The sequence below is a fragment of the Chelonoidis abingdonii genome, chromosome 11, assembly GCF_003597395.2.
Source record: "Chelonoidis abingdonii isolate Lonesome George chromosome 11, CheloAbing_2.0, whole genome shotgun sequence".
In the NCBI taxonomy this organism is placed as follows: Eukaryota; Metazoa; Chordata; order Testudines; family Testudinidae; genus Chelonoidis; species Chelonoidis abingdonii.
The window spans coordinates 33,867,105-33,894,233 of NC_133779.1; the positions used below are offsets into that span (position 1 = coordinate 33,867,105).

Genomic DNA, 27,129 nt, shown 5'->3' on the forward strand with positions numbered 1-27,129 from the left:
TGTCTGGGGCTGAAGCATCCACAGGCAGGGTTGCTTTTGTGTCTGTCACTAGGAGGTGATGCTGTGGGGGACAGGAGTGACACCTCTGAAAATAACCAGCTCTGAAGCAAGATGGCAGACAGGATTTAACCTAGAGAGCTCCAGGGACAATTAACCTGCTTGGACAAACTGATAGGTGACAATTCAGAAGAGCCCCTCAGTATCACTGTGCAGTTCAATGACAGGTGAGCTCCAGACACAGCAGCGGCAGGCGGAAAAGCCCAGGATCTGGATATATTATTCGAGATACAACATCGTTCCGCAGATCAGTGACTTCTCCTCCCCTTGATAGGGCAGGCAGCATGGGACACCTCATTGTAAAGAAGCCGTCCCGAGGCAGAACTGGTGGGAGGCTTTGGGAATGGAAGGAGAATGAGGTTCCGGCAGAGGAGAATCTGCAAGGGTTGGGGTGGTTTTGTTTGGAAGTGAGAAGAGTAAGACAAACAAGGGTATCAAATAAATTCAGTAAAAGCCAGTCAAAGGTGCTCCTGAGGCCATGTCCGGTCTGGGCAGCCACTGAGCCCTTGAATTAGCCCAAATCACTAGTCCCTGTCCTCGTGGGAAGCCACCACCTGCTGACACTAAAATATGTCGAGTAACAGGATGCAAACTTGTCTTGGACACTGATGTCTCTCGGGGAAGGAACTCTCGGACACAGGAGCTTTGGGATGTTGTGACCAAGAGAATTAAACTAGCAGCAGAGGCCCAGCTGTCTCAAGGGCTAGAGGGTGGGACATTGAGCTTCTGACCTTCAAGTCACAAGTTTAAATCCACCCAAGGGGTGTAGCCACCTAAAGGCCTTGCCCAGCTGACGGCTGCTTGGTGGCCTCCATGAAATGAGTTGGTGACCTCAGTGGAGTGCCCAGTGGATGGGGGTCGGTGTGACTCTTGGTGAGTTCAGGCAGGAAGCTGAGGATTCAATGGGCCATGGAGTCTCTCTCCTTTCAAAAGGATCCCCCAAGCCAGCGTCGAGACACATTGTGGTGAGCAGGAAGGAGAAGCATGTATGGCTCCTGCCCATGCTGTCCCTGGCCTGTGATTTGACTGTTGTACTGTCAGTCCAGCATTTTTCAACATCTTTCAAGGGTAGAGGGGAGATCAAAGCAAAAGAGTTTCGGTAGGTGATAGTCCTTGGCTCTCAGAGAATCAGGGATAATGCAACCCCCTTCACCAAGTGCCTAGCCCAGTCGTCATTCTCAACTGCTTTGCCTGGAGCTAGCTGAACTCCCCTCTAACGTCCCCCAGTCTGACTTCCCTCTTCCTTCCCCCTCCATCTGCTTTCACTGAACTTGCAGGCTCCCAGACGCAGCTGGGCCGCCTCTTCCCTCCATCTGCCCCTTTGATGTTCAATAACGACTTGCAGATTTCAGTTGCTGAGGTTCTCACTAAGCTGGGTGGTTCAGAGCTCCAGCAAACAGCTCAGGAGCATCACTGGTACCACGAGGAAGCTGCCAGGGTCCCAGCCCCAGGGGATGCCTCTCTGCCCGAGTCTCCTCCATGTTGCTGACCTCCCTTAGGATACTACAATACTGAGTGAACGCTTCAAGCATAGGTCCAGTCGGGGGAGGGGAGAGGAAAATTGTTTTCTAGCCATTATGCGCCTCTTCTTTTCGTCCCCGAACACTAGGAATCTGCTTCTGCCATTAGTCTAGTCCCATATGCAGCCTTCTTCCAAAACAGATCGGACTTGCTCATCCTTCTCACTGATCTCCCACTTCCTGCTAAGCTGTTTCAGATCACTCCTGTAGTCCTGGCTCCGTGCCCTACCAGAGGAGTGAGGCCACTGGTCCAGCCAGTCCTGAGTTCTGCCAGTTCATCTGGTCTAACCTTGCCACTTGGCTCAGAATTTGTTCTCTGGATGAAAGTTCTTCTGCCACAATTTCTTCCAAAATTGAATCCCATGGAAAATCTCTCAGCTCTCCTGCCGCGGCCCTGCTTAGTCCCAATGCTGCAGAAGAAGGTGCAGGAGAAATCATAATGCACCAGTTGGTAGGAGACAGCGTACAACCTTCCAGTCACCTGCAGATGGTCAGCCGACCCCTGAAGGTTGAGATCTTGTCAGATGACACACGATATAGTATCTGTTTCAGGCCCAGTCCTGCTCCCTCTGCTGGTCCATAGGAGTTTTGCCAGTGACTTCCATGAGAGGTAGGTTGGGCTCAGAAATGCTGATGGTTCACCATGGGGATGAATGTCAAGCTTACCTGCCTTGCACTGTTTCCCTTTGCTTTGCTCTTTCCCCTACCCCGTCTTGTTCTTCTTAACTACCCCCACCTTCCCTGCCCCCTGTCCTACAGACGAGGGCTGCTCCAGGAACTTCACACTCATGGCTGGCTGGGCTCATGCCCCAGGGGCAGTTAAAGACCTCCACCCTGGGGCCTGAAGGGAGTGAGCTAGGAAGGGATCCCCTCCCCGCAGTGTGGGATTCGCTTCCCCTGGGATTCCCTCTCTCCTCCCTTCTAAGCAACACATTCAAGATGCTTTTCCCCCATTGCGAATGGCCCAATATCCTTGCCCTGCCTTCTGCGCCTGTAGCTGAAGAGGATGGAAGTGGGTGGTGGTCTCATGACTGTGCAGCCTCCTCCAGGGGTGGGGAGCAGGTCAGGGGGTCAGCATTAGAGAACTAAAATGGTTAGCATCACCCCTTCTCTCTGCTCTGCCTTTGACCTCCCCCTCCATCTCCCCTTCCATCTTCTCCCCTGGCTCCATGGCTCCCATCCTGTGAAGGTTTCAGGCCCGCCTAACCTAGGGAGGTGAAATCTGGCAGGCAGGGGTCACAGGATGTGAATTCAGCCCTCCAGCTCAGCTCTGGCCTGTGCTGGCCAGAGGTGGAGCTAACCCAGCTCCGGGGTGAGTCTGTGCTGAGATGCCTGCAGGTGGCGTGGGCAAATCAGGAATTTACTCCCGCACCAAGCTCTCAGCAGGCTGAAAGGCTGCGTCTTGAACCCGGACCTCTCCCTCCGCCCGCACCTTTCTCTGGCGCTTGACCTACAGTGGGGTGTGGTGGGGGGTAGCACCTCTGAGCCCCGAGGTGTACATCAGACCCACCTGTGAGTAGGCAGGTTGGTCCAGTGGCCGGGGGTTTAGCTGGGGGCTATTCCTGGCTCTGCCTATGACTGGCTGTGGGGGGTAAGTCTCTGCACCTCCCACCCTTTGACTGGTCTATTTAGCTTACAGGCTTCTTGGGGCAGAGGCTGTCTCTCGCTGAGCACCTGTACAGCACCTGGCGCAATGGGATCTGGGGTCTCAGGGCACTTCCGTAACACAAACAGCAATGCAGCGGGGGTGCTCTTGGAGCTCCCCAGTGGGTATGTCACAGAGGTGTGCACTCTGAAAGGAGGAGGGGTGAGCCCTGGCTCCCTGGGAGCTGGGGCTCAGTGCGGGACAAGCCCGGAGGAAGAAGACCCTGTCAGGCCGGAGGGCTGCATGGGTCGGAGTGGCTGTTCCCAGAAGGCGAGCTGGAGACGGTGCCCTCAGGGGGCTGGCTCTGTCCTCAAGCCCCACAGGGTAGTTAGTGAGCAGCTGTGACGCTTCTCTGAACCTGCTGCCTGGCAGTAGGGCCTTCTGACCCCTCGGAGCAGCCTAGGCCAGGCACAGACTGGAGGGCGTGAGGAAGATGGCTGGGGGAGAAGCTCCATCACTAGGGCCCTCACCAAATTCACCACCATGAAAAACGCGTCACGGACCGTGAAAATCTGGTCTCCCACCATGAAATCTGGTCCACTGTGTGCTTTTACCCTACGCTATACGGATTTCCCAGGGGAGACCAGCACTTCGCAAATTGGGGGTCCTGACCCAAAAGGGAGTTGCAGGGAGTGACAAGGTTATTTAGGGAGGTTGCGGTATTGCCACCCTTACTTGTGTGCTGCCTTCAGAGCTGGGCAGCCAGAGAACGGCGGTTGTTTGCCGGGTGCCCAGCTCTGAAGGTGGCACCCAGCCAGCAGCAGTGCAGAAATAAGGGGAGCAGTACCGCAACCCCCCTACAATAACCTTGCAGTCCTCCCCCCCCAACTCCTTTTTGAGTCAGGACCCCTGCAGTTACAACACTGACCTTTCAGATTTAAATAGCTGAAATCATGAATTTACCATTTTTTAAAACCCTACAGCCATGATATTGACCGAAACTGACCATGAATTTGGTAGGGCCCTCGCCATCGCTCCTCTGGCTGTCGCTGTGTTGGAGCAGGTGGAACTGCCTCCTTTTCTCTTGCAGGGGGCGTGAAATCCTGTTCTCTCAACTGCCTGGCCGAGGGCTTCAACTTCTACACGGAGCGGGCAGCGGCCGTGGTGGACGGGACACCCTGCCGGCAGGACTCCAATGACATCTGTGTCAATGGGGAGTGCAAGGTACGTGCCGAGGTCAGTGGGTGCTGGAGGGGGAGCTGGGATTAGGCGAGAGCTCCCCTGTAGGTACTCAGCCCCTCTCCTGCACTCTGCAGACCCCTCTCATGTGCTTTGGCTGTGGGTGGGGAGAGCAGCTGCCTCCTCACAGCAGAGCAGTGAAAGAGCACAGCCAGCTATTCTCCCACTTGCCCGGGGTCTCATGGACTCAGCATGAGGTCGAGGTCCCAGCTCTTCTGCTGACTCTTTGTGACCTAGAGCAAGTCAGCCCACCTCTCGTGCCTTGGTTTCCCCATCTGCAGAGTGCGGGCAATAGCCTTGAGGTACCCTACCCGGGAGGGCACTATGAGTGCTTAGCATTACCGTGGGAGAGACTCAGAGCCTGAGGCCTCCCCAACATCAGTAGCACTGCACACTGCCCTGAGAAGACGAGCAAAGCCTTCAAGAGCTCTGGGGAAGGTCTGAAGGACCTGAAGGGGCCTGAGAGTCCCTCCCGGATCTGAGGGGGCATTGCTACGTGAGCAGGAATCTCTGGGAAGTTGGAGAGAGGCCCAGCCTGTCCCTTCCAGCTGCCGGGACCTGTGCTGTGAAGGACCCCAGAGCACGGTGGAAGCCTGTCAGGAATCAGCCCATCACACAGGGGCTGCTAATTATAAGCACATGGCATCTCCTCCTTCCTCCCTTTGAAAACGTCGCCTTCTCCCTCTTCCTCATCCTCCCTCGGGGCAGCTGCATGTTCTGCCTCCAGTCGATGAGGGTTCAGCATCAGGGCCCGGAGACATGCTGACCTGACCCTGCGCCCGCAGTGGGAGGTTCAGGACCTAGCAAGGGCGAAGGGCCAAGCCTTGCTGGAGGCAGGAAGGACCATGGAGCCTCTTCTTGTGAGATTTCCAGCCAGGTGTTGCAGACCCAAGCCCTCCAGATAGCCAGGCCAATACCGGAACATGACAGGGGCTCCTCCACCTGAGCCTTGGAGTAGCCCCATCGCTAGCCTGGGGCTGGCAGTAGCCATTGCAGGACCATAGAGATCTGGGGCATTTCCTTTGGGGATGGTGAATCCAGCCAGCCGTGGAGGGCCAGCACGAGGCCTGTGGCAGGGCTGTGTAGGAGGAAGGGGGGCACCCCTCGTTCCCAAATGGCCTGGCCTGGAGAAGGAGCTCCCGAAGCTCCACGTGCCAGGAGCCTTCACGCAGGTTGTGGAGAGGACACGCTGAATCCTCCCCCCGGGAGGGAAGGTGGATTCCATCAGGGTATCCCCCCACACACACACTCAGCCCTTCACCCTGGGCGCTTGGGCGCGGATGGGGAAAGGCGGATTTCGTCCTTGGGCCCCATGCTCACACCCCTTTCTCTTACCAGCCCCCAGGGGTGGCAGAAAGACAGGGGAGGCGTGCTGAGCCCCCACGGCTGTGAGGGGTAGGGGGCAGGAGTAAAATGGAGGCAAAGGGAAAGTTTGAACCCCCACACATGTGATACCAGAATGGCCGTCTGGAGGTCTGGTCAGTTGGAGGCCAGTGTCCCCTGCAAGCAGATAATCCCCCCTGCTCTTTCCCTCCAGCACGTGGGCTGTGACCGCATCCTTGGCTCAGACTTGAAGGAGGACAAGTGCCGCATGTGTGGGGGAGACGGGAGTACCTGCGAGACCATCGAAGGCATTTTCAACCAGTCCCTGCCCGAGGGGGGTAAGGAGCATCCGGCCCAGTTGGGACACGGCGAGGCTTGATTTACCTGCCGCTCATTTCCTTCTGGTTCGGTGCCTTTATCTCAGGAGATGGGGGGGTCGGGTACACCCATGGGCTCCCTTGGGTGGGGTGGCGGGGGTCGGGTACGCCTGTGGGCTCCCCAGGGTGGGGGATGTTGGGTACACCCATGGGCTCCCCGGGATGGGAGGGATCATCAGATACACCTGTGGGGTCCCTGAGGTGGGGGTTGGATATGCCCATGGGCTCCCTGCACTGGGGGTTGGATATGCCTCTGGGCTATACTGGGGTCTTTGACTTGATTTCCCTTGGTGGGGTTCAGGATTCCTCCTCCCCACAAGTTGCGCTGGGCTCAGGTGGTCTCACCTCCCCCCCACCTCCCCAGGCTGCCCCCTGCAGTCTCTCTGATCCCAGCCTGGCTAGGTTTCCCTGCTAACCCCACGCCCTGGGCTTGTCTTCCAGGTTACAAGGAGGTGATCTGGATCCCCAAGGGCTCTGTGCACATTGATATCCGGGAGCTGAATTTCTCTCTCAACTACCTGGGTGAGAAGACAGCAGGGTCTGCAGCCCAGGGGTGATGCTGGGGGACAGGGAGAGTCACAATGGACCACCAGTGAAATCTCAGTTACATGCCCGTTCAGTGCCAAGGCGCCTCTCTCTGTGGGTGCTGGGTGGGCAAGACCTGCCTGGCAGATCTTCCCTTGGGGTGTGATGCTGGGAGGGTTTCAGGTGCCAGCCTGAGGGGCAGTAGGGGGAAGTATTCTCGACACTCGGTAGCTAACCACTGAGAAAAGTTTGTCCCATTCCCCAGAGGTGGCATTGGCGGGCAAAGCCGTGGTGCCTAGCGAGGTTTACAGGGCACAATGAGGAAGCTGTTTCGGGGCCAGTGGGGTGTTTGGGTGTGGCGTAGATGCCCCCATCTCGCTGCAGCTCCGCCGCTGTTCAGCAACGTAACCCGACACAACCTCCATGCCCCGGCGCTGGCCCTGGCTCCTTGGCACTTCCCTCAGAGCCAGCATGTTCGGCTGGGGGTTCAAAATCAACTGTCTCGCTTGGCTTTCCAGCCAGACACTGCCTCGTTGCTTTTCTCACACGATCGGCAGCCATTACAGCGAGGGGAGAGGAAGGGAGGGGAATGTAAACATCACCTGGCAGGTCACCTGCAGCTCTGCCATGGGAGCTTGAGCCATGGCAGATTCCAGAGCCTGCACTGAGGTCCCCTGGGAGGGAGCTCCCTTAAGCTGGGGTTTCCCTGCAGTTCTGGGAGAACAGCATTTGCTAACAGGGCCTGCGCTGGTGCCAGACCGGGTAAGGGACCCGTCTGGCCAGCTCCCTGGTGCTGCTTCCAGGGGACCAGCATCCTGGATCAAAGCCTGCCCTGCTGTCGGACAGAGCAGGGCTCCCCTTGTCTTTCCAGTCCATCAGAAACGAGTTGCTGGTGCATCCACGTCACCGGGGAATGATCCTGGCTAAGGGGCAGGCTGGGATTTTACGTCCTCCTCTAATGGGGCCTGCCTGGCTGGGACACTTGTGAGCCCATCATACTTGTGGAAAGGCACCACCCAAACTTGCCTCTGTCCCTGGAGTAACAGCCGGCATCTCCCCCTGCGGCCAGCACTGGACCGCAGAGTCCCCTGTACTGCCTGCTTGTCCGGGCTGTGCTCGTGAGATTTCTAGCCTGGAGGGGAACGAGTCTCCCCTGCATTTCTCACCAGTGCAGGACCATCCACCCTGCCCCAAAGCATCGTGGGAAAGAGCATGTTAACAACAACGAGTGTGCAACCACGGAAAATTTAACCGTGGGCCTTAGTGTAACACACAGGCTGTGTGTGTGTGTGAGAGAGAGAGATGGTTTCTCCCTCTAGTGACCATCTCTGCGACTACAACAGCCAGCTGCTCACTTGCCATTCCTTTAGCACAGGCCCTAGAACAGGGGCGGGCAAACTTTTTGGCCTGAGGGACGCATCAGGTTTCGGAAATTGTATGAAGGGCCAGTTAGGGGAGGCTGTGCCTCCTCAAACAGCCAGGCGTGGCCCGGCCCCTGCCCCCTACCCCTCCCTGCTTCTCGCCCTCTGATGACCCATCCCAGGACTGCCTGCCCCACCCACCCACCCCTGCTCCCACCCTGGCTGCCACCCTGCTGCCCCAATCCAAGCCACCTCGCTTCCTGACTGCCCCCCAGGACCCCTGCCCCCATTCAACTCCCCGTTCCCCATCCTCCGACCACCCGGACCCCTATCCACACCCCCACTCTGTGACACCATCCTGAAGTCCCCTGCCCTCTATCCAACCCCCTCGCTCCGTTCCTTTACCGTGCTGCCTGGCAGGGAGCCAGGCCACGCCGACACCGTGCAGCACAGAGACTGGGTCAGGGCGGGCTCTGCAACCTCGCTGCCCCAGGAGCTCGCAGCCCCACCGCCCAGAGCATTGCGCCAGCAGTGGGGTGCGCTGAGGCTGCAGGGGAGGGGGAATAGTGGGGCAGGGGCCAGGCGTGAGCCTTCCAGGCTAGGACCTCGGGGGCCGGGCAGGAGGGTCCCGCAGGCCGTAGTTTGCCCACCTCTGCTCTAGAAGCTGTATTTCGGGCCTGAGAGACCTCGAGTGTAGTCCCAGCAGTGCGTACGAACTGGCATGTTCTAGGCTATTGCCCTGGTTACCATCCCCAGTGCCACCAGGATGGCTGGTAAGCCCTGTCCCACCATGGCATCTTTAGTGGGGCCCAATGGCTCAGGCATAGACTGTGAATTCAGAGACTGGGGGGCTGTTCTCAGCTCTGCCCCTGGCCTTGACCAAGTCACTTAATTTGCATGTGCCTCAGTTTCTTGATCTGTAAAATGGGGACGATGGTACTTCCCCACCTTGTGACAGTGATTGAAGAGCACTGGATGGCAGGCTAAGCATCGTTAAGGTGTCACGGGGGGGGTGGAGGAAATCCCAGTGCCCAGATACTATGATGAGGGGTGTATTAGAAGCCATATCCCATGATTCCCATGGAAGAGCTGCTCAGGGAGCCGGGGGCCCGTGTACAGAGTTGCTTTCAAAGAGAATCGATAGCCTCCGAGCTTTGTCCGTTAACTCGGTGGGGGGAGGCAGTGCACACTGGGAAATAGCCGGCAGTCCCCTCCGCAATGAGGACCCTCTCCTTGCCTGCCCTTCCAGCACTGAAAGGGGAGAACGACGAGTATTTCATCAACGGGAAGCTCTCCATCGACCCACCCAGGCACTTTGACGTCGCCGGGACGACGTTCCACTACAGGAGATCTCAAGATGACCCCGAATCGCTGGAGGCCTTAGGACCTACCAATGCCACTCTCATTGTCATGGTTGGTAACAGCCCTTTCTGTCCCCCTGGCCTGCCTGCCTGGCCATGGCTAACCCTTTCCAATCGATTATCCCTCCCTCCGGACACACGCATCAGAGTTAGTGCTAATCAGGGATACAGGGACACCATAGGGCCAAATTCTTCTCAGATCTCCACTCCGGAGCAGAGGGACCATTACACCACAGAGCCAGACTTTGGAAAGAAATCGGGCTTTGGCTGCTCTGGCTCCGTGGTCCCTCCTGATCACTGCTCTGCTGCCCTGCTGTGCCGGGCCAGAGTTGATGGCTATCGACTCCCAGTGGTTTCAGAGCTGGGAAGGCAAGGGAAGCCCAACAGGCCTTGAAGAGCTTGGAGAGCCTGATGAGGGTCCTGAGACACACTACAAGATGGGCCCATGGTCATGCTCGGCTCTGATGGCTCGTTGGCCCCAATGCACTGACAGCCCCTTTCTCCACAGGTTCTCGTGCGGGCAGAGCTGCAGGAGATTCAGTACAAGTTCAACGCACCCATCACCCGAGGCTCCTTGACCCAGTACTCCTGGCACTACACCCCATGGACCAAATGCTCAGCTATCTGTGCCGGAGGTAAGAGGTTTAACTGTACTTTGGCAGAGGTAGTGGTGTAGTGTCTGCAACTCCCTTGACTTCCAGGCACAAGACGCCAAGCACAGGGACTTGCTTTGGGAGCCGTGTTGGTCTAATGGGGCTCTCAGACCAGGACCTCACACTCAACTGCTTGCAAGTCGGTGTCAGTCAACAAAGCTGCATGGATAACAGGTCTTGTCACCTATCCTGGATGCTGTTCTTTGGCTGGACCCCAAGAGTGGCTGATAAAGGTCACTGGGTTGAAATTATACCCCTGAAATTCAATGGCGTGTGTTAGGCAGGAAGTTGGTCTAATGGTCCCCTCTGGCCTTTAAATCTCTGCATCTGTGAACTGGTCCTCCTCAGACAGAGATTTCCCAGAATCCTTTGGGCTCATTCTGGTGGGAGCTGAAGCTGTGGTTTCTGTGGGATGTCAGCAGAACCTGTTGTTAGGGGCCTTGGTTTTGCATGGGGCAGCAGTCTTCTGCAAGGGGAGTGCAGGACAGCACCCCCACTCCTCCCCACTGCTTTTCCCTAATCCTGCTCAAAAAAAGAGATGCAAAACTTTCAAAACCAGTTTATTTTTCTGGGTGCAGGAACCCCTTGATCAAATGCCCTCACATTTTCTCTTCAAACTTTGCCCTGGGCCCTGACCAGCCAGTTTTCAGCCCAACCTGTCAGGTGTTGTAGATTGCAGAGATGATGGAAAACTTGGCTTTAAATAGAAACTTAGGGGCGTCCTTGGCTAGTGATTGTGCCCTCCTGTAGATGCCGAGTGAGCAGCTGGGCGGTGCATTGCGCCTGCTGACTAGCCAGCGGGGAGCGGGCTGAGCGGTTCTAGACTCTGGCACCAGGATAGAGCTATTTCTCTCTTCTCTTTCCCTTCCTCCACCTCCCCCGCAGGCAGCCAAATCCAGTCCGTCATATGCAAGAAACAGGCCGACAGCTCCACAGTCTTCAACCATTTCTGTAGCCCTGAAACTAAATTACCTGAGAAGCAGAGGCCATGCAACACTGAGCCATGTCCGCCCGCGTGAGTGCAGTCACCGGTCTGGGAAGGGTGTCTGCTGTTGGAGGTCACAGGGCATGGGGCGGCTGGGCTGGGGAACTACTGGTGGGGTTCTTAGATGGAGAAGCAGGGCTGGATTGAGGTGGAGAATGGATTTGGTGCCTGCTCTCTCCCTGAATCAGCAAAGCAGGTTCCCTCATCTTCTTTTCTTACCCTGAGTCAGTTCCCGTCTTTCTTCCCTCTGGGAGAAAGGCTGATCTGTTCCAGATATGGCCACAGGCACCTGAGTGGAGTCACATCCAACCTCTGGAGGTGATCATCATACTCAGCAAGGCACCACTGGGCTCCCCAGAGGAAAGGTGTCAGAGGATGGCAAGGGTGTGGTATTATGTTATCTTTCCGCTCTGTCACTAACAAGAAGATCCAGTGCTTTTCACCTCAAAGTGCTTCACAAAGGAGGACAATAGCATTGTTCCCATTTTACAGAGGTGGAAACTGAGGCACAAACGCAGCAGTGTAGTGAGGGGGCCCCCCTCCCCCACGCTCCTGAAGGGAATAGGCCAGAAAATCTGCGGCCCCGGGCGGAGGCCCAGCCGCCTATCCCCGCCCCCCGGAAGTCAAGGGGCGGTACTGGAAGTTCCAGGCCCCCTCCGCCTGTCCCCGCCCCCAGGAAGTCAAGGGGCGGGACAGGAAGTATAAAAGCCGCCCCAGCCCTCAGTTAGGAGGAGGCTGCCAGAGAAGGCAGACGCTGAGGCCCGAGCTCCCGCTGGGCCTGGCTTACCCGCGCCTGGTATCCGGATGGGTACTGGCCTGACCTCCCCTGGGGCCAGTACCCAGAGCAGCTGGCGGAGCCCTCTGACGCTCGGCCTGTGGAGGACTGGACCGGACCGCCCGGACCCCGTACTCTGAGGACCCGAACCCCGGTAACCTGAGGACTGGACCGGACCGGACCGGACACCCGAACCCCGATACCACTGAGGACTGGACCGGACCGCCCGAACCCGTACCCCCGGAGGAGTGGACCGGGACCACCCGGGACCGGTACCCCTGAGGACTGGACCGGACCGGACCGCCCGACCCCGGTACCCGGAGGACTGGACCGGACGCCCGACCCCGGTACCTGGAGGAGTGGACTGGACTTCCCACCGCCGAGCCTGCTGAGGAACCCATGGTTTGGGAACCCCCGGACGACGCCGGCGAAGGGCAGGTACCCAGGGAGGGGGAGGTTGGAAGTGGCCCGGGGGCAGCCGACTCCGTCTGGCTGCAGACTCGCCTGAGCCCATGTCAGTGTGTTTCGGTCAGGATCCCCCACTGACCGTCAGCGGCGTTGACTGCTGCTAGGGCCCCGGGCTGGAGCGCAGTGGAGTGGGAGGGCCTGCGTTCCCCCTGCCACCCCTTTAAGGGTGGCAGACTCCCCCCTTCCTTTGCCTAAGGAGACCACCTACAGTGGTTGCCTTACCTGCTCAGCCCCTGCTGAAGCGCCTGAGCTCAGACTGTGTGTTGCCCCCGCCCTGCCTAAGGGCCTGGGCTCAACTATATACTGTGGCCTTACCTGCTCAGCCCTGCTAAAGGGCCTGAGCTCAGACTGTGTGTGGCCTTGCTTGCTTCACCCAACCGGAAGGCCGGAGCATGGTGAGCCGGCGTGGCTCCCCTCCCCTCCCTGAAGGAGGGTTGAGCCCCGGTCACGCTCGACTACACGTGGTACCAGAAGTGGGGACTCCCTGCCCAGGATGTGGGCACGAGCCCTCAACCCTGCAAGAAAGGGCGCGGGGGGACCGCTCTCCCCCTGGTGAAATGGACCTAACCAAGTTCCTCACGGCCCTGATGGAGATCCAGGAACGACAACAGGCGGCCCAGCTGCAGCAGCAGCAACGCCAAGAGGCTGCCCGACTACTGCAGCAGAAACAGCTGCTTGAACAGCTGGGGGCTCAGCAGCAGCAGCTGGTGCAGGACCTGACAACCCGGACTCAGGAGTTTCAGCGGCAGTGTCTACAGCAAACTAGAAGGCACACTCCCCACGGCCCCGATCCCCAGTCGGGGGGGCTGGATGGGACCCCGCGACCTCCTCTGCCGGTCCGGCTGACCAAAATGGGCTCCCATGACGACCTGGAAGTGTTCCTGGTGACCTTCGAGCGGGTGGACCCCGGATCAGTGGGCCACCCTGTTCGCCCCGTATCTGACGGGGACGGCACAGGCCGCATACCAAGGCCTCTCCACCGAGGATGCCAGGGACTATCCCAAAAGTAAAAGCGGCGATTCTGGAGGCGCTAGACATCACCCAGAGACTTCCACCAGCAGTTCAGGGGCCTAACTTACGGCGCGGGACTTGTGCAAGCGGTGGCTCCAACCCGACGACGACGAAGCCCGGAGGAACTCCTGGAGCAGATTGTCTTGGAGCAGTTTCTCCACATCCTCCTCCGTTCCCGAGGAAGAGCCTGGGTCCTCCAGCACCGGTCCCCGATGGTGGCGGCCGCTGTCACCCTCATGGAAAACTTCCTGGCGGCCGAGACCTCAGTCGGGCCAACGCCACGAACCCATCCACCGGGTCCGAGCGGCCCCACTCGGAAAGGAGGGGGAACGGCCGCGATGAAGCTCGAACCGCCCCCGGGGACAGGAGCTCCACCTGCGGCGGCCTGAGGGCCCGACCCATCGAAGCCTTGTCCGTCCCGAAGCCCAAGCAGAACGTCCATCCCGGAGCCCGCCCGCGAATCAACGAAATGGATCGGCCCGGCCCGGGCGGCCTGAGATCGGTCCCTGCTTCTCCTGCGGCAAACGTGGACACCTCCAACGAGACTGCCTGGCCATGGAGTGCGACTTCGGGCAGGTCTGTGCCAGAGAAGATCAGGCCCGACCCCCGCAGCCGCCCAAGGCCACCATGCCTGTAGTCGTCAATGACTGCCAGACGCGCGCCTGGTTGATTCCGGCTGCGGGCAGACGTTGGTCCACCAAAGCTTCGGCGTGGCTGAAGGCCCGCGGCTTGGGACGATCCACCTGCAGTGCATCCATGGGGACGTACGACCGTATGCCAGCACTCGAGTCTCCCTGTCAGTAGCTGGGGTCACGCGGACTCTTGTGGTCGGCCTGGCCCCGCGGCTCGCCTACCCAGTGATCTTGGGGCGGGACTGGCCTGAATTCGTGTACGTTCTGCGGTCCCACTCGCAGAAGGACCCAGAGATTATTCCCGCCTGCGAGGGTGACCGCGCTGTGGAAGACGCCACAAGAAGGGTCTGACGGGGCGAAGCCGGACTGCCAGGCCGATGCAGTGGATGAACACCAACCGGGGATACCGAAAGGCCTAGGGCGACCACGGATTTCTGCCGAGATCAAAGGAAGGACCCCCACCTTGAACCAGATGTACGACCAGCTGGCCGCAGTCAACAGGGCCCCGATCGATCCCGGCTGTATGCAGACCTGGCCCCGCTTTGAGTTGCAGCAAGATCGTCTCTACCGCATGGACCGAGATACCCGCACGGGAGAGGTCCGGACACAACTGGTAGTACCGCATTGCCATCGGAGGGCAGTTATGAGGCTGGCTCACGATGTCCCCGCAGCCGGACATTTAGGTCAGGAGAAGACCCTTGCCCGAATTTTGTCTCGCTTCTTCTGGCCCGGGGTGCACCACGAGGTGCGGAAATACTGCGCCTCCTGTCCCGAGTGCCAGCGGGCGGCGCCCACCCGGACGGCCCCAGCCCCCTTGATCCCAATGCCCATTATGGAAACTCCATTTGAACGGGTGGCCATGGACTTAGTGGGACCCCTCCCGAGAAGCCAGGCCAGGTTCCGCTACATTCTGGTCATGGTGGACTATGCGACCCGCTTCCCTCCCGAGGCCATTCCGCTCCGGAGCATTACCGCCAGGGCCATCGCTGACGAATTAATCAAGGTCTTCGCCCAAGTCGGCCTACCCCGGGAGTTACTCACTGACCAGGGGATTAACTTCACCTCCCGGCTACTACGGCAGGTCTGCACGTTACTCGGGATCAAGCAGTTACGTACCTCGGTTTACCATCCGCAGACCGATGGCCTTGTGGAGCGGTTTAACCGGACTCTGAAGGATATGATGTGCAAATTCAACCCCGAGGACCTGCGCCGCTGGGACCAGTTAATTCCACCCCTGCTCTTGGCCATCTGTGAAGTGCCCCAGGCCTCCACCAAGTTCTCACCCTTCGAGCTGTTATATGGCCGTCGCCCGAGGGGCCTCCTGGACCTCATGCGGGAAACCTGGGAACAGATGCCTTCCCCACGCAGGGCGTTCTGCAGTATGTGTTCCAGCTGCAAGATCAGCTCAGCCAAACTAGGGGCGCTCGCCCGCGAGAACTTGAAAGCGGCCCAGAAGGCCCAAGCCCAGACGTATAACCGGCGGGCGCAGGCCCGCAAGTTCCAACCCGGGGACCGGGTGCTGTTGCTCTTGCCCTCTATGGAGTCCAAGCTGCTGGCCCGCTGGCAAGGGCCCTATGAGGTGATTTGGAAAGTCGCCCCGGTCACTTACGAGGTCAACCAGCCCGACCGCCAAAAGAAACCAGAAGTACCACGTTAACCTCCTGAAACCTTGGCAGGAGCGAGAGGGGCTCTTGATTGACCCCCCCCCCGAACCTGAACTGGACCCCGAGCCGGTCTGCCTGACGATCCCACAGCGCCGCAGCTCGGAGGCCCTAAGCGAGGAGCAGAGGAAGCAAACGGCCTGTCTCCTGCAGGCATTCCGCAAGACCTTCACTGCCCAGCCAGGCTGCACGACCCTTGAACATCATACCATCCAGACAGAACCGGGGGTGGTGATCCAGGAGGCGACCAGGCCCCTACCCCATCGGATGCAACATGTCATAGAGGAGGAGGTACGGGCGATGTTAGAACTGGGCGTCATCGAGCGATCACAGAGTGAGTGGCGTAGCCCCGTGGTTTTGGTCCCCAAGCCTGATGGTACCCAGCGCTTTTGCATCAACTTTCGGCGTGTCAACTCCGTGTCAAAGTTTGATGCGTACCCGATGCTGCGGGTGGACGAGCTGCTGGACCACCTGGGCGAGGCCCGCTTCCTCACCACCCTTGATCTCAGCAAGGGCTATTGGCAAATCCCGCTTGACCCTGCCTCCCGGGGGAAAAAACCACGTTTGCTGCACCCTCAGGCCTCTATCACTTCACCCAGATGCCCTTCGGCCTCCATGGGGCCCCGGCGATGTTCCAGAGACTTATGGACCATCTCCTTCGCCCGCACCGTGAGTACGCTGCCGCGTACCTTGACGACGTGGTTATTTACAGCAGGTCCTGGGACGACCACCTGGAACGGGTGGCCACGGTCCTGCGGACCCTGCGGGATGCTGGACTAACCGCCAACCCGAAGAAGTGCCGGATCGGCTGGCAAGAGACCACCTACCTCGGCTACACGATCGGCGGGGGACGGGTGCGGACGCTCGTGGGGAAGGTCCAGGCCCTAGCCACCTGCCCGCCCCCCACCACGAAACGACAGGTACGCCGCTTCCTTGGGTTGGCAGGTTATTACCGGAGGTTCATCCCGAGCTTTGCCTCCATTGCAGCCCCCCTAACGGACCTCCTCACTAAAGACAGCCCACGACGGATAGAATGGACCCCTGCGTGTGACCAAGCCTTCCAGACCCTCAAAGATCGCCTCTGCCGGGAACCCATCCTATACAGTCCGGACTTCAACCGAGGGTTCATCCTACAGACCGACGCCTCCGAGGTAGGATTAGGCGCCGTCCTGTCTCAGGAGGTGGAGGGCGAAGAGCACCCCGTTGTCTACCTGAGCCGGAAGCTGTTTCCACGGGAACGGCACTACGCCGTGATTGAGAAGGAAGCCCTGGCTGTGAAGTGGGCTTGTGATGCCCTCCGATATTACCTCCTGGGGGGGGAACCTTCATCTTGGTTACAGACCACTCCGCGCTCCGCTGGTTGGCCCAGATGAAAAACACCAATATGCGGCTCACGAGGTGGTATTTAGCGTTACAGCAATATGCCTTTACCGTCCGCCACCGGGCCAGTAAGGAGCATCTTAACGCTGACTTCTTGTCCCGCCTTGCGGAGATGGAGGGGCTTGACCCCGATGGACCGCGGTCAGCTTTGGGGGGGGGGGGGAATGTAGCGAGGGGCCCCCTCCCCCACGCTCCTGAAGGGAATAGGCCAGAAAATCTGCAGCCCCAGGCGGAGGCCCGGCCGCCTATCCCCGCCCCCCGGAAGTCAAGGGGCAGGACAGGAAGTATAAAAGCCCGGCCCCAGCCCTCAGTTAGGAGGAGGCTGCCAGAGAAGGCAGACGCTGAGGCGTGAGCTCCCGCTGGGCCCGGCTTACCCGGTCGGGGTACTGGCCTGACCTCCCTGGGCCAGTGGCCCAGAGCAGCCGCGGCGGCCCTCTTGACGCTCGGCCTGTGGGAGTGGACCGGACCGCCCGACCCTGGGTACCCGGAGGACGACGGACCGCCCGGACCCGGTACCGGCGGACTGGACGGACCGACCGCCCGGACCCGGTACCCGGAGGACTGGACCGACCGGACCGCCCGGACCCCGGGGGTACCCGGAGGAGTGGACCGGACCGGCCGCCTAACCCGCTACCGGAGAGTGGACCGGACGGACCGCCCGGACACAGGTACCCTGAGGACGGACCGGACACCGACCCAGGTACCCGGAGGAGTGGACGGACCGGACCGCCCGGACACGGTACCTGAGGATAGGACCGGACCGCCCGAACCCGGTACCAGAGGAGTGGACCAGACCGGACGCCTAACCCCGGTACCCGGAGGAGTGGACCGGACCGGACCGCGCCGGACCGGTACCCTGAGGACTGTACCGGACCCCCGAACCCGCGTACCCGGAGAGTGGACCGACGACCGCCCGAACCGGTACCCGGAGGAGTCGGACCGGACCGCCCGACCCGGTACGGAGGACTGGACCGGACCGCCCGGACAACCCGGTACTCTGAGGACTGGACCGGACCGCCCGTACCCCGGTTACCTGAGGACTGACCGGACCGGACCACCCGAACCCGATACTTGAGACTGGACCGGACGCCAACCCCGGTTACCCTGAGGACTGGACCGGACCGGACGCCGACCCGGTACCCATGAGGACTGGACGGACCGGAACCGCCGACCCGGCTACCGGAGGACTGAGACCGGACGACCGCCGGACCCCGTACCCGGAGACTGGCCGACGCCGCGACCCCGTGGTACCTGAGGAGTGGACGGCTTCCACCACAGCCTGCTAGAACCCCATGGTGTGGAACCCCGGGCGACGCCGGCGGAAGGGCAGGTCCCAGGGAGGGGGGTTGGAGTGGCCCGGCAGCCAACTCCTGTCTGGCTGCAGACTCGCCTGAAGCCCATGTCAGTGTGTTTCGGTCAGGATCCCCCACTGACCAGTTCAGCGGCGTTGACGGCTGCCTAGGCCGGGGCTGGAGCGCAGCCAAAAAAAAAAAAATGAGTGGAGGCCTGCGTTCTCCTTGCCCACCCCTTTAAGGGTGCAGACTCCCCCCTTCTTTGCTAAGGAGACACCTACAGTGGGTTGCTACCTGCTCAGCCCCTGCTGACGCGCCTGAGCTCAAGACTGTGTGTTGCCCGCCCTGTAAGGCCTGGCGCCAACTATATTACTCTGGTCTACTGCTCAGCCCTGCTAAAGGGCCTGAGCTCAGACTGTGTGTGGCCTTGCTTGCTTCACCCAACCGGAAGGCCGGAGCATGGTGAGCCGGCGTGGCTCCCCTCCCCTCCCTGAAGGAGAGTTGAGCCCCGGTCACGCTCGACTACAAGCAGTGACTTGTCCAAGATCCGTGGCAGAACCAGGACTAGAACCCCAGTCCCTATCTGGGGCCCTTAGCCACCAGACTAGTGCGGGGGATGGGCTCACCGAGTGTGTAGCTTTGCTGGCCAGAAGGTTCATCTGTAAAGCAGCATTTCTCTAGAGTCACTGTGCCCCCTCTCCCCCCACAATGTGCCCCTCTCCCTGCAATATTAGCACCATTGCTCTGTGCATCTCCTTTAGAAACATGCACAGACGCAGCCTCGAAAGTGGGTGTCACTGTCCCCGCTCTACGTGGGGAAATGGAGACATGCAGAGATTAAATGACCGGTGCAGAGCCAGTCTGTGTGAGGCTGGGGGGAAGCGGAGTATGTGCACACAGCCTGTGGGAGGCAGCCTCTCAGCCCGGGGAGGGCCAAGAGCCTCAGGCTACAGGACTTGTATAAATAGCTCTGTAGCTTCTGGACCCGAGCTCCAGCCCGAGCCAGAGCCTCAAAGCACTGGCTACTCAGCTGTTTTCAGAGCCCTGCTAGCCAAGTCTCTCACCCTGGGCTCGGAGGCTCACTGCACGGGCTGTGCAGATGTAGCTCGGGGCTGTGGGCTCCTAGTGCCGGGCTCAGACAATGGCTGCCCACGGTCAAGCCTCGCTCCTAGCTGCCAGCGCTTGTCTTTCCCCAGCTGGGTGATTGGGAACTGGTCCGAATGCAGCCGAAGCTGCAACGAGGGCGTCCGCACCCGCAGCGTCGTCTGCCGGAGGAAGGTCACTGCCACCGAGGAGAAAATCCTGGACGATGGCTCCTGTGCCCAACCCCGGCCCAAGATGCACGAGCCCTGCAATAACCAAATGTGCCCCCCAGAATGGACTGCCCTGGACTGGTCAGAGGTAAGGGCCCCTTGTTCGCACAGGCTCTCGAAATCCATTGGGTCCTTTCAGCTTGGGCCCTGCTGTGCTCCATTCATTAGGGCAGGTCAACACTCTCCAGGGCCTCTGGGGGAGTGGTTCTGCCCCATGCAGGGCACAGTCCTGCACTGACCAAGGTGATGGACTAGGTGGGACCTAATGAGGCTTTGCCACTGGTGGGAACCTGGGTGATTTCAGTGTCTGCCCCACGCTGAGCACCTGGGCTGCATTAGGTCCTAAGCATGTCAAAACGGCCAGACTGGGTCAGATCCATGGTCCGTCTCGCCCAGTATCCTATGTTCCATAAGCAGCCAGTGCCAGGTGCTGCAGAGGGAATGAACATAACACGGAATCACCAAGTGATCCATCCCCTGTCACTCATTCCCAGCTTCTGACAGTCAGTGCTTGGGACACACACAGCATGGGGTTACCTCCCGGACCAGCTTGGCTAAGAGCCATTGATGGACTTACCTTGTTCTTTTTTGGACCCCATAATAATGTTGGCCTTCAAAACATTCCTGGCAACAAGCTCCACAGGTTGATGGTGGGCTGTGTGAAGAAATATTTCCTTCTGTTTGTTTTAAACCTGCTGCCTATTCATTTCATTGGGGGACCCCTGGTTCTTGTATTATGAGTAAGGCGATGTTTTAGTCATGGGTATTTTTTGTAAAAGTCATGGACAGGTCGCAGGCAGTAAACAAAAATTCACAGCCCGTGACTTGTCCATGACTTTTACTATATACCCCTAACTTAAATTTGGGTGGAGGTTGTGGGTGCTCTGGGGGAGTGGTCCGGTGGCACCATGGGTGCTGGGGGAGGTAGCCCAGGATCCTGCTGGTGCTGGGGGGGGCACAGTGGCACGCAGCCTGGGACCCCCACTGATGCTGGGAGGGGGAAGGTTGGCGGGGCGGGCAGGGGCTCCTCACCCAGTCCGCATGTCCCTGCAGCTTGTAGGCAGTGGAAGGGCCAGGGGGCTCCGCGCGCTGCTCCCGCAAAAAAGTGCCATCTGTACCACTCCCATTGGCTGGGAACCACAATCAATAGGAGCTGAGGAGCGGGACCTGCGGGTGGAGGCAGCTCGTGCAGCCCTTGGCCCCTCCGCCAAGGAGGAGCTGCAAGGCCATGCTGGTGGGGGCCAGGGAGCCCCTTGCCCGAAGGTAAATGCCCTCCCCGCACCAGCCAACCCCCTGCCCCTAGCTCTGAGCCCCTCCCACACACCCAGCTGCTGCTGCTGCTGCAGAAGTCATGGAGGTCACAGAATCCATGACCTCCGTGACAAACTCGCAGCCTTAGTTATGAGAAAGTGTTAGTTACTCCTTCCTTATTCACTTTCTCCACCCCAGGCATGATTTTATAGCCCTCGGTCCTATCCCCCCTTAGTCGTCTCTTTTCCAAGCTGAACAGTCCCAGTCTTACTAATCTCTCCTCATACGGAAGCTGTTCCAGCCCCTGAATCATTTGGGTTGTCCTTCTCGGGACCTTTTCCAGTTCTAAGTTATGACATCCTCCGAGCTGGGAGGGCCAAGCCTGGGGCTCATTAGCTGACATGTCAAGGTAATGTTACCACAGACATATGAGAGCTAAGAGAGCACGGAGGGCCAGGACGTCCCTCACCTGTTATGACCCCAAGTGAAATGAGTTCGGAGTCTCAGCTCTGAGTGCTGAAGCAGCGAGGAGGGAGAAAGTTCGCTGGCTTAGTGGCTTGTCTCGAAGGGAGAATCCAAAGGCATTGAGCTATCCCTTTAGAAACTCCGCTCGAAGAGCTCCTCGCCCCCTTCGAAGCAAGGCCCCGTGTGGCACCAAATTTAAAGAAGGCGTCATTATTCATTATTTTATTTTTGTTTTACTGGAGCTCCTAGTAGCCCCAGTCACAGCCCAGGACAACAATGAGCTGGGTGCCATACAAACAGTGAAAGGCCAGTCCCTGCCCCAGAGAGCTTCCATTTTGAATAGACAAGCGACACCCCTGGGGCACAGATGGATGAGGGATCGCAAGGAAACGGTGAGGCTCTACTAGCCCGCGTGACGGGCATTGGCCTCCGCACAGCAGCCGCTCAGCTGTTGTCAGGCTGCTGCCTTTGGAGAGGACACCAAGATGCTAATACTTGACAGTTACTGGGCCAGATGCTCAATGGGTGTAAATCGGTGTAGCTCCATTGACTTCAGTGGCGCTGCACCCGTCCACAGCAGCTGAGGATCTGGCTCCTTACACACAGCTCCTTTCTGCAGAGATCTCGAAGTGCTTTCGCCAGGCATCATTATCCCCATCTGACAGATGGGGAGTAGAGGCCAAGTCTCCTGATCCCACTCCTCCACTGCTCTAACCTCTAGGCCACGTTGCTGCCGTTCTCAGTGGAGGTGCTCAGGGCAGAGCACCTCCGGCCAAACTGAGATAATTTAGGTTGGAGAGATCTGACTGCAGTATTTAAACTAGCCAAGGGTAATCATCAGTTTCCATTGGCTTTCTCTGAAGTTACTGGAGAGATCAGGAGGGAATTAAAGGTGGAATTTCCTGCGGAGAAGCGATCAGAGACAGCAGGCTGCTATTCATGGGAGAGGGGCCAAATGGAATGACGGGGTCAGATCTTGAGCTGTGGATTGTCGGAGTTGCACAGAAGTCAGTTGGAACTACATTGCGTTCCAGTAGCTGAGGACCCCACCTGCTCTGTGTAACATCATGCGTGAGCCTGGGCTGTGCCCGATAGGACGTACTGAGCAGGGTGGGAGTACCTTGAGCTCACAAACTCAGCTGTGCTAAGGGAGGGGATCCCACAACCATTGGAAGTTACCTGCATGACCCATATTGGCCTTCCCGAGTTGGGATCTTAGAATCCTAGAAGTGGAAGAGACCTCGAGAGGTCATCTAGTCCAGTCCCCTGCACTCGTGGCAGGACTCAGTATTATCTTTGTGACATGGAGCCTTTTTCACTTGGGCATTGGCAGGCTGAAATGCGTGGGTGTCAAAGGACACGGGCGGGGGGGCCTGCTGTTGCTCAGACCTTTACCTTGTACGCCCTTGGGCGGAGAGGGAACAGGGAGATTCTTCTCCATGTGCCCTGAGATCAGTGTATCTTTCTTCCCTGTGCACCCTAAATCTGAGCCTGCCCCTTGCAGTGCACCCCGAGTTGTGGGCCTGGTTTCCGCCACCGCATCGTGCTTTGCAAAAGCGGCGACCACAGCACGACCCTGCCGACCTTGCAGTGCCCAGAGAATACCAAGCCCCCGATCAGCATGAGATGCAACCTGCGACGCTGCCCGCCCCCGCGGTGGGTGACTGGCGAATGGGGAGAGGTACTGAATGATCTCCTGCCAGAGTCCCAGGAATTCCCGGCCCACTTGATAGCCTTGGGGTGGGGAAGCCAGGAGATCTCTCAGGTGGGACCAACAGGGGGTGCTGCACCAGAGGGAATTGAATAATGCAGCACGGGTGGAAAAGCTGAAGTACCAAAGCCGCCAGCCAGACACTGACTGACTGCAGCAAACAGCCCTGCCCCAGTCCCTTTGCCCGCAGGCCCCTGTCAGCCTTAGAGCAAGGTCTGCCCTCCCCTGTATCCATACGGCCCCATCTGGCTCCTAGGACACGTCTACACTGCAATAAATAACTTCTGGCTGCGGGGCTTGAAATAGCAGTGAAGAGATGCAGGCGTCCAGGCTGAGACCCACCCCCCTCGTGGGGTCCCAGAGCCCAGGCTGCAGCCCGAGCCCAACATCTGCACAGCAATTAAACAGCCCCACAACCCGAGCTAGCCACAGCTGTGCCATGTAGACGTGCCCTCAGAGTCCACAGACAGACACCGGGCTGCGTGCCGGGCAGTGCTCTGCTTCCAGTGGTCGTCAGCGCAGCGGTGGATGTTGGCTCCTGACCGGCTGGGCTACTCTTGCCTAGCCCTGGCTGGAGTCCCTGCTCCATGGGTTTACTGCCTGGACTCCTCTCTGCTGGGCTCCACTCTCTGCCCTGCACAGCTGCTCAAGCCTTGTCTCTTGCCCGGTCACTGGGGTCCCTGTGCTGTCTAGCCCGCTGGGCAAATGAAATGCCTCCCTTTGCGAGCTCGGAGCTACTCCTTTGCCACTTTTGGGGCTCCCTGTCTCTGCCCCCCCTTCCCCAGGGTTGGTGGAACGTTCAGGCTGGGTGTCCCAGACACTAGGCCCCCTCCTGGAGTCAGCTGGACACCTTCTTCCCACTCAGCCCTGAAGTTTCAGCACCAGCTTCTTCCCTGCAATGGGGAGAAGTGGGATGAGGAGGCCCCAAGCCATAGCCAGGTGGGATCCGGGCAGATAAAGGGGAGGTACCCTTAGGTCTGCTCCTCTTTCCTTCCCAAAGGGGATCCTTATTTACCTGGGCACGGCTGGTGTGCCCACCCCCTTAGCATCCCAGCCCCTTCCCCAAGAGCCCAGAAGTCCAGCATTCGAACTCCTCTGCTAGCAACCAGTAAGGGATGTCCAGCCGGGGAACTCGGCTGGTGGATCTTCCCTCCACTCAGGCACAGGCAGGCTGTCTCTGCCTCCACGGCCTAGGCAGTGCCCCAGTTACTGATGGGGGGTGGGCGGCTGAATTAGCAAACGTACCGAGAACTAGGCTCTGTAGTGCAGGGCAGGGTGGGGGTGGAGGGTTGGACTCTCCAACATAGAAGCTATTTAGGGGTGCGCAGGGGGAGGGCTAGTGGGCTTGGATCAGGCCTATACAGGCAGATGGCCTGCAGTGGTCAGCTCCGTGCACTGGAGTCCCTGTAGCCAGCTGGAAGCAGCAATCTGCAGCCATCAAGGGTTGGGTGAAACACACTGGCCAGGCTACAGCCCTGGGAGAAGCCAGGCCAGCCCCTTCCCCATTAGTAGGGCATTGTTAAAGAGGAACTGCAGGGGAGCTCTGACTCTGCACTGTCCCCCATCCCCAGTGCTCCGCGCAGTGTGGTCTTGGGCAGCAGAGGCGCTCCGTCCAGTGCTTGACCCACACTGGGCAGCCGTCCAGCGACTGCGGGGAGAACCTGAAGCCTGCGGGCATGCAGCAGTGTGAAGCTAGGTGCAAATCAGGACCTACTGAGAGCCCCGAAGGTATCGCAGATACAGGAGAGAGAGCTTCAGATCTAAATCCTGTCCATGGCTAACAGCCGGGGTCAAAATCTCCCCTCTGGGTCCGTGCTGACCCCAGGATCCCTGCATGGTGCAGTGGGGTCTCAGTAAGGGGAGCTCGCCCCTCTGGGTCAGCGCTGAACCAGGCCCTTTGGATGGGGCATGGGGGCGCTGTCTGTGCTCCAGGGCGTGGGGTGGGGTCTCAGTAACGGGCGCTCGCCTCTCTGGGTCGGCGCTGAACCAGGCCCCCTGGATGGGGCATGTGGGCACTGTCTGTTCTGCAGGGTGTGGGGTGGGGTCTCAGTAAGGGGCGCTCGCCCCTCTGGGTCGGCGCTGAACATGTCGCCCTAGTGGGTGGAGGGTGAAGTGGCTCCTGCATGTACACTTTGTCCGGCTGAGCCTGCCAAACACTGGGGGACCCCTGGGAGGAAAGGCCTTGATCTCCGTATAAGATTCACCATCCCGAGCTCGGTTCATTGCCCTTGTGTGGGGTTCACCCCACTTGCTACTTGTCAGCCAGTCCCTGGAGCCTGGGCCCTGAGCAACAAAACTTTCCAGGAGTTTGGGGCAGTTCAGCTCGGGGGGGGGGGCAGGGACTGCTCTCTACCCTACCTATGTAGACTAGGCTCCCCCTCTGTTCGTAGTGGGGTCTCTAACCCTTTTCCCTCTGGGCTCCCTTCAGAGTGCAAGGATGTGAACAAGGTCGCCTACTGCCCCTTGGTGTTGAAGTTCAAGTTCTGCAGCCGGACCTACTTCCGACAGATGTGCTGTAAAACGTGCCAGGGGCATTAAAGGAGCAAGGCGACCCCTGTAGGAAAACTGGAAGGCGAAAGCAAAGCCGGAGGGCAGCCGAGCCGTGCCGTTCCCCTCCACTCCCGACCCCCGGGAATCTCCAAAGGATTCAACCCAAACACTGGTCGTGCTTCTGGAGGGAGCCGGCGACACCCCTCCACCCCAACCCCACAAGAACGCCAGTTAAATCACTGCCAACGCATGTGCCACTCCGGAGACAGGCAGCACAATGCACCGGAGGAGCGGGGAGATCTCTGCGGCCACAACAGAGCTGGTCACCGTGCCGGGAGAGGGCAGAGCTGGAGACAGCGTGGCAACAAGGACATTACTTGAAATTCTGACATTTGTTATTTATTTAGTAGCACAGCTGGGTCCTGCGGGCACCAGCCAACAGCCTCCAGAGGGTGCCAACAGCCCTGCCCGCCACACTGAGGAGGGCAGGGCGGTTCTCGACAGCCAGTCAGCATGCTCTGGTCCTGCCCTCGTCTTGCTCCATGCCCAGTCTCCTGAAGGGCATCGCTGTCTGCCTCCGGGAAACCGAGCATGCCCCATGGCGCTGGGAAGCAGGCCTCAGGCAGGGGATGGGGATTGAGCAAATGGAGCAGTCCGTCCTGCCCTGCGCCAACAGGAGCCCAGAGAGAGCAAGAAGAGGAGAAGGATTTTAGCTGTGTGGTGCATCAACCTGCCAAGGACAAACCTTGGCTTGTGCCTTTGGGCTTCTTTGTGATGGATGAGGCAAGGCTCCTGGGGTGGGAGGGGCAGGATTGTTTGGTTCATTCAAGCCTTGTCTCCCCTGGAAGGCTCTGTGGCTGACTGGAGAGCCGGTCAGATACTGATTGTCCCCAAGGAAGTGACACCGGGTGAATTGGGAGGGGAAGGTGGGTTAAAAACATTTGTTTTCTGAAGCCTTTTAGGGGTGTACCTAGAAGCTCCAGCTGAAGTCAGGGCCTTGTGGTGCCAGGTGCTGTATGTATACATAAGAGACAGACGAGTTTCCAATCTAAATAGACAAGACAGAGAAAGGTTGGAAGTGGAAAAAAAGGAGGAAGTGATTTGCCCAAGGTCACCCAACAGAGTCAGGAATTGAACCTGGATCTCCTGAATCCCAGGCCAAGGTCCCGCCTACTGCACCCTACTGCCTCTTGCAGCATGGTGCCTTTGCAGCGAGAAGCAGAGCTTTCTCCTGTCAAGGTTCAGTTAGGACTACGAGCACTCCCAATCCACTTCTCCAACCCCTCTGTGGTGCACCCGCAAAAGAAGAGCACACTTGACATTCCTCCACATCACGCTCAGTCAGATTCTGCTGCCATGCTAATGGGGGTGTCATCGTCCTATGATTTTCCCCAGCTCTCCATAGAGTCTTCCAGGAAAAACAGGGCTAGACAGGACCTGAGTTTCCAGTGTGAAAAGAACATGGATTTTTTTTTTAAATCACATTTTTCTGCATCATAATGAAGCAACACAAGGCCCAAGCCCAGGGGATCTGTTCCATTTGCAGGAACGATGCAGGAACGATGAACATCTCTCTCCTCCCTTGCCCCAGTGTCTCTATTAATATATCTGCTACAGCATCGTCATCCACTCACCAGCCAATCACAGCGTCTCAGGTGCTGGGTGGCTCCTAATAGGCTGGTGCGTGGGTATTA

At 58.9% G+C, this 27,129-nt stretch overlaps 1 protein-coding gene across 1 annotated transcript in view; it reads left to right on the plus strand.

Annotated features, from left to right (window-relative positions):
* Positions 1 to 26,390, plus strand: part of ADAMTS10 (ADAM metallopeptidase with thrombospondin type 1 motif 10) — a 96,436-nt gene extending 70,046 nt beyond the window's left edge. The window contains exons 16-25 of the mRNA XM_075071357.1: positions 4,253 to 4,386; positions 5,939 to 6,062; positions 6,543 to 6,623; positions 9,237 to 9,400; positions 9,857 to 9,983; positions 10,887 to 11,016; positions 19,402 to 19,606; positions 22,739 to 22,915; positions 24,517 to 24,673; positions 25,374 to 26,390. Coding sequence (XP_074927458.1) covers positions 4,253 to 4,386; positions 5,939 to 6,062; positions 6,543 to 6,623; positions 9,237 to 9,400; positions 9,857 to 9,983; positions 10,887 to 11,016; positions 19,402 to 19,606; positions 22,739 to 22,915; positions 24,517 to 24,673; positions 25,374 to 25,483 — 1,409 coding nt within the window. The 3' untranslated portion in view covers positions 25,484 to 26,390. The remainder of the gene's footprint in view (positions 1 to 4,252; positions 4,387 to 5,938; positions 6,063 to 6,542; positions 6,624 to 9,236; positions 9,401 to 9,856; positions 9,984 to 10,886; positions 11,017 to 19,401; positions 19,607 to 22,738; positions 22,916 to 24,516; positions 24,674 to 25,373) is intronic.
* Positions 26,391 to 27,129: the final 739 nt, after the last annotated feature.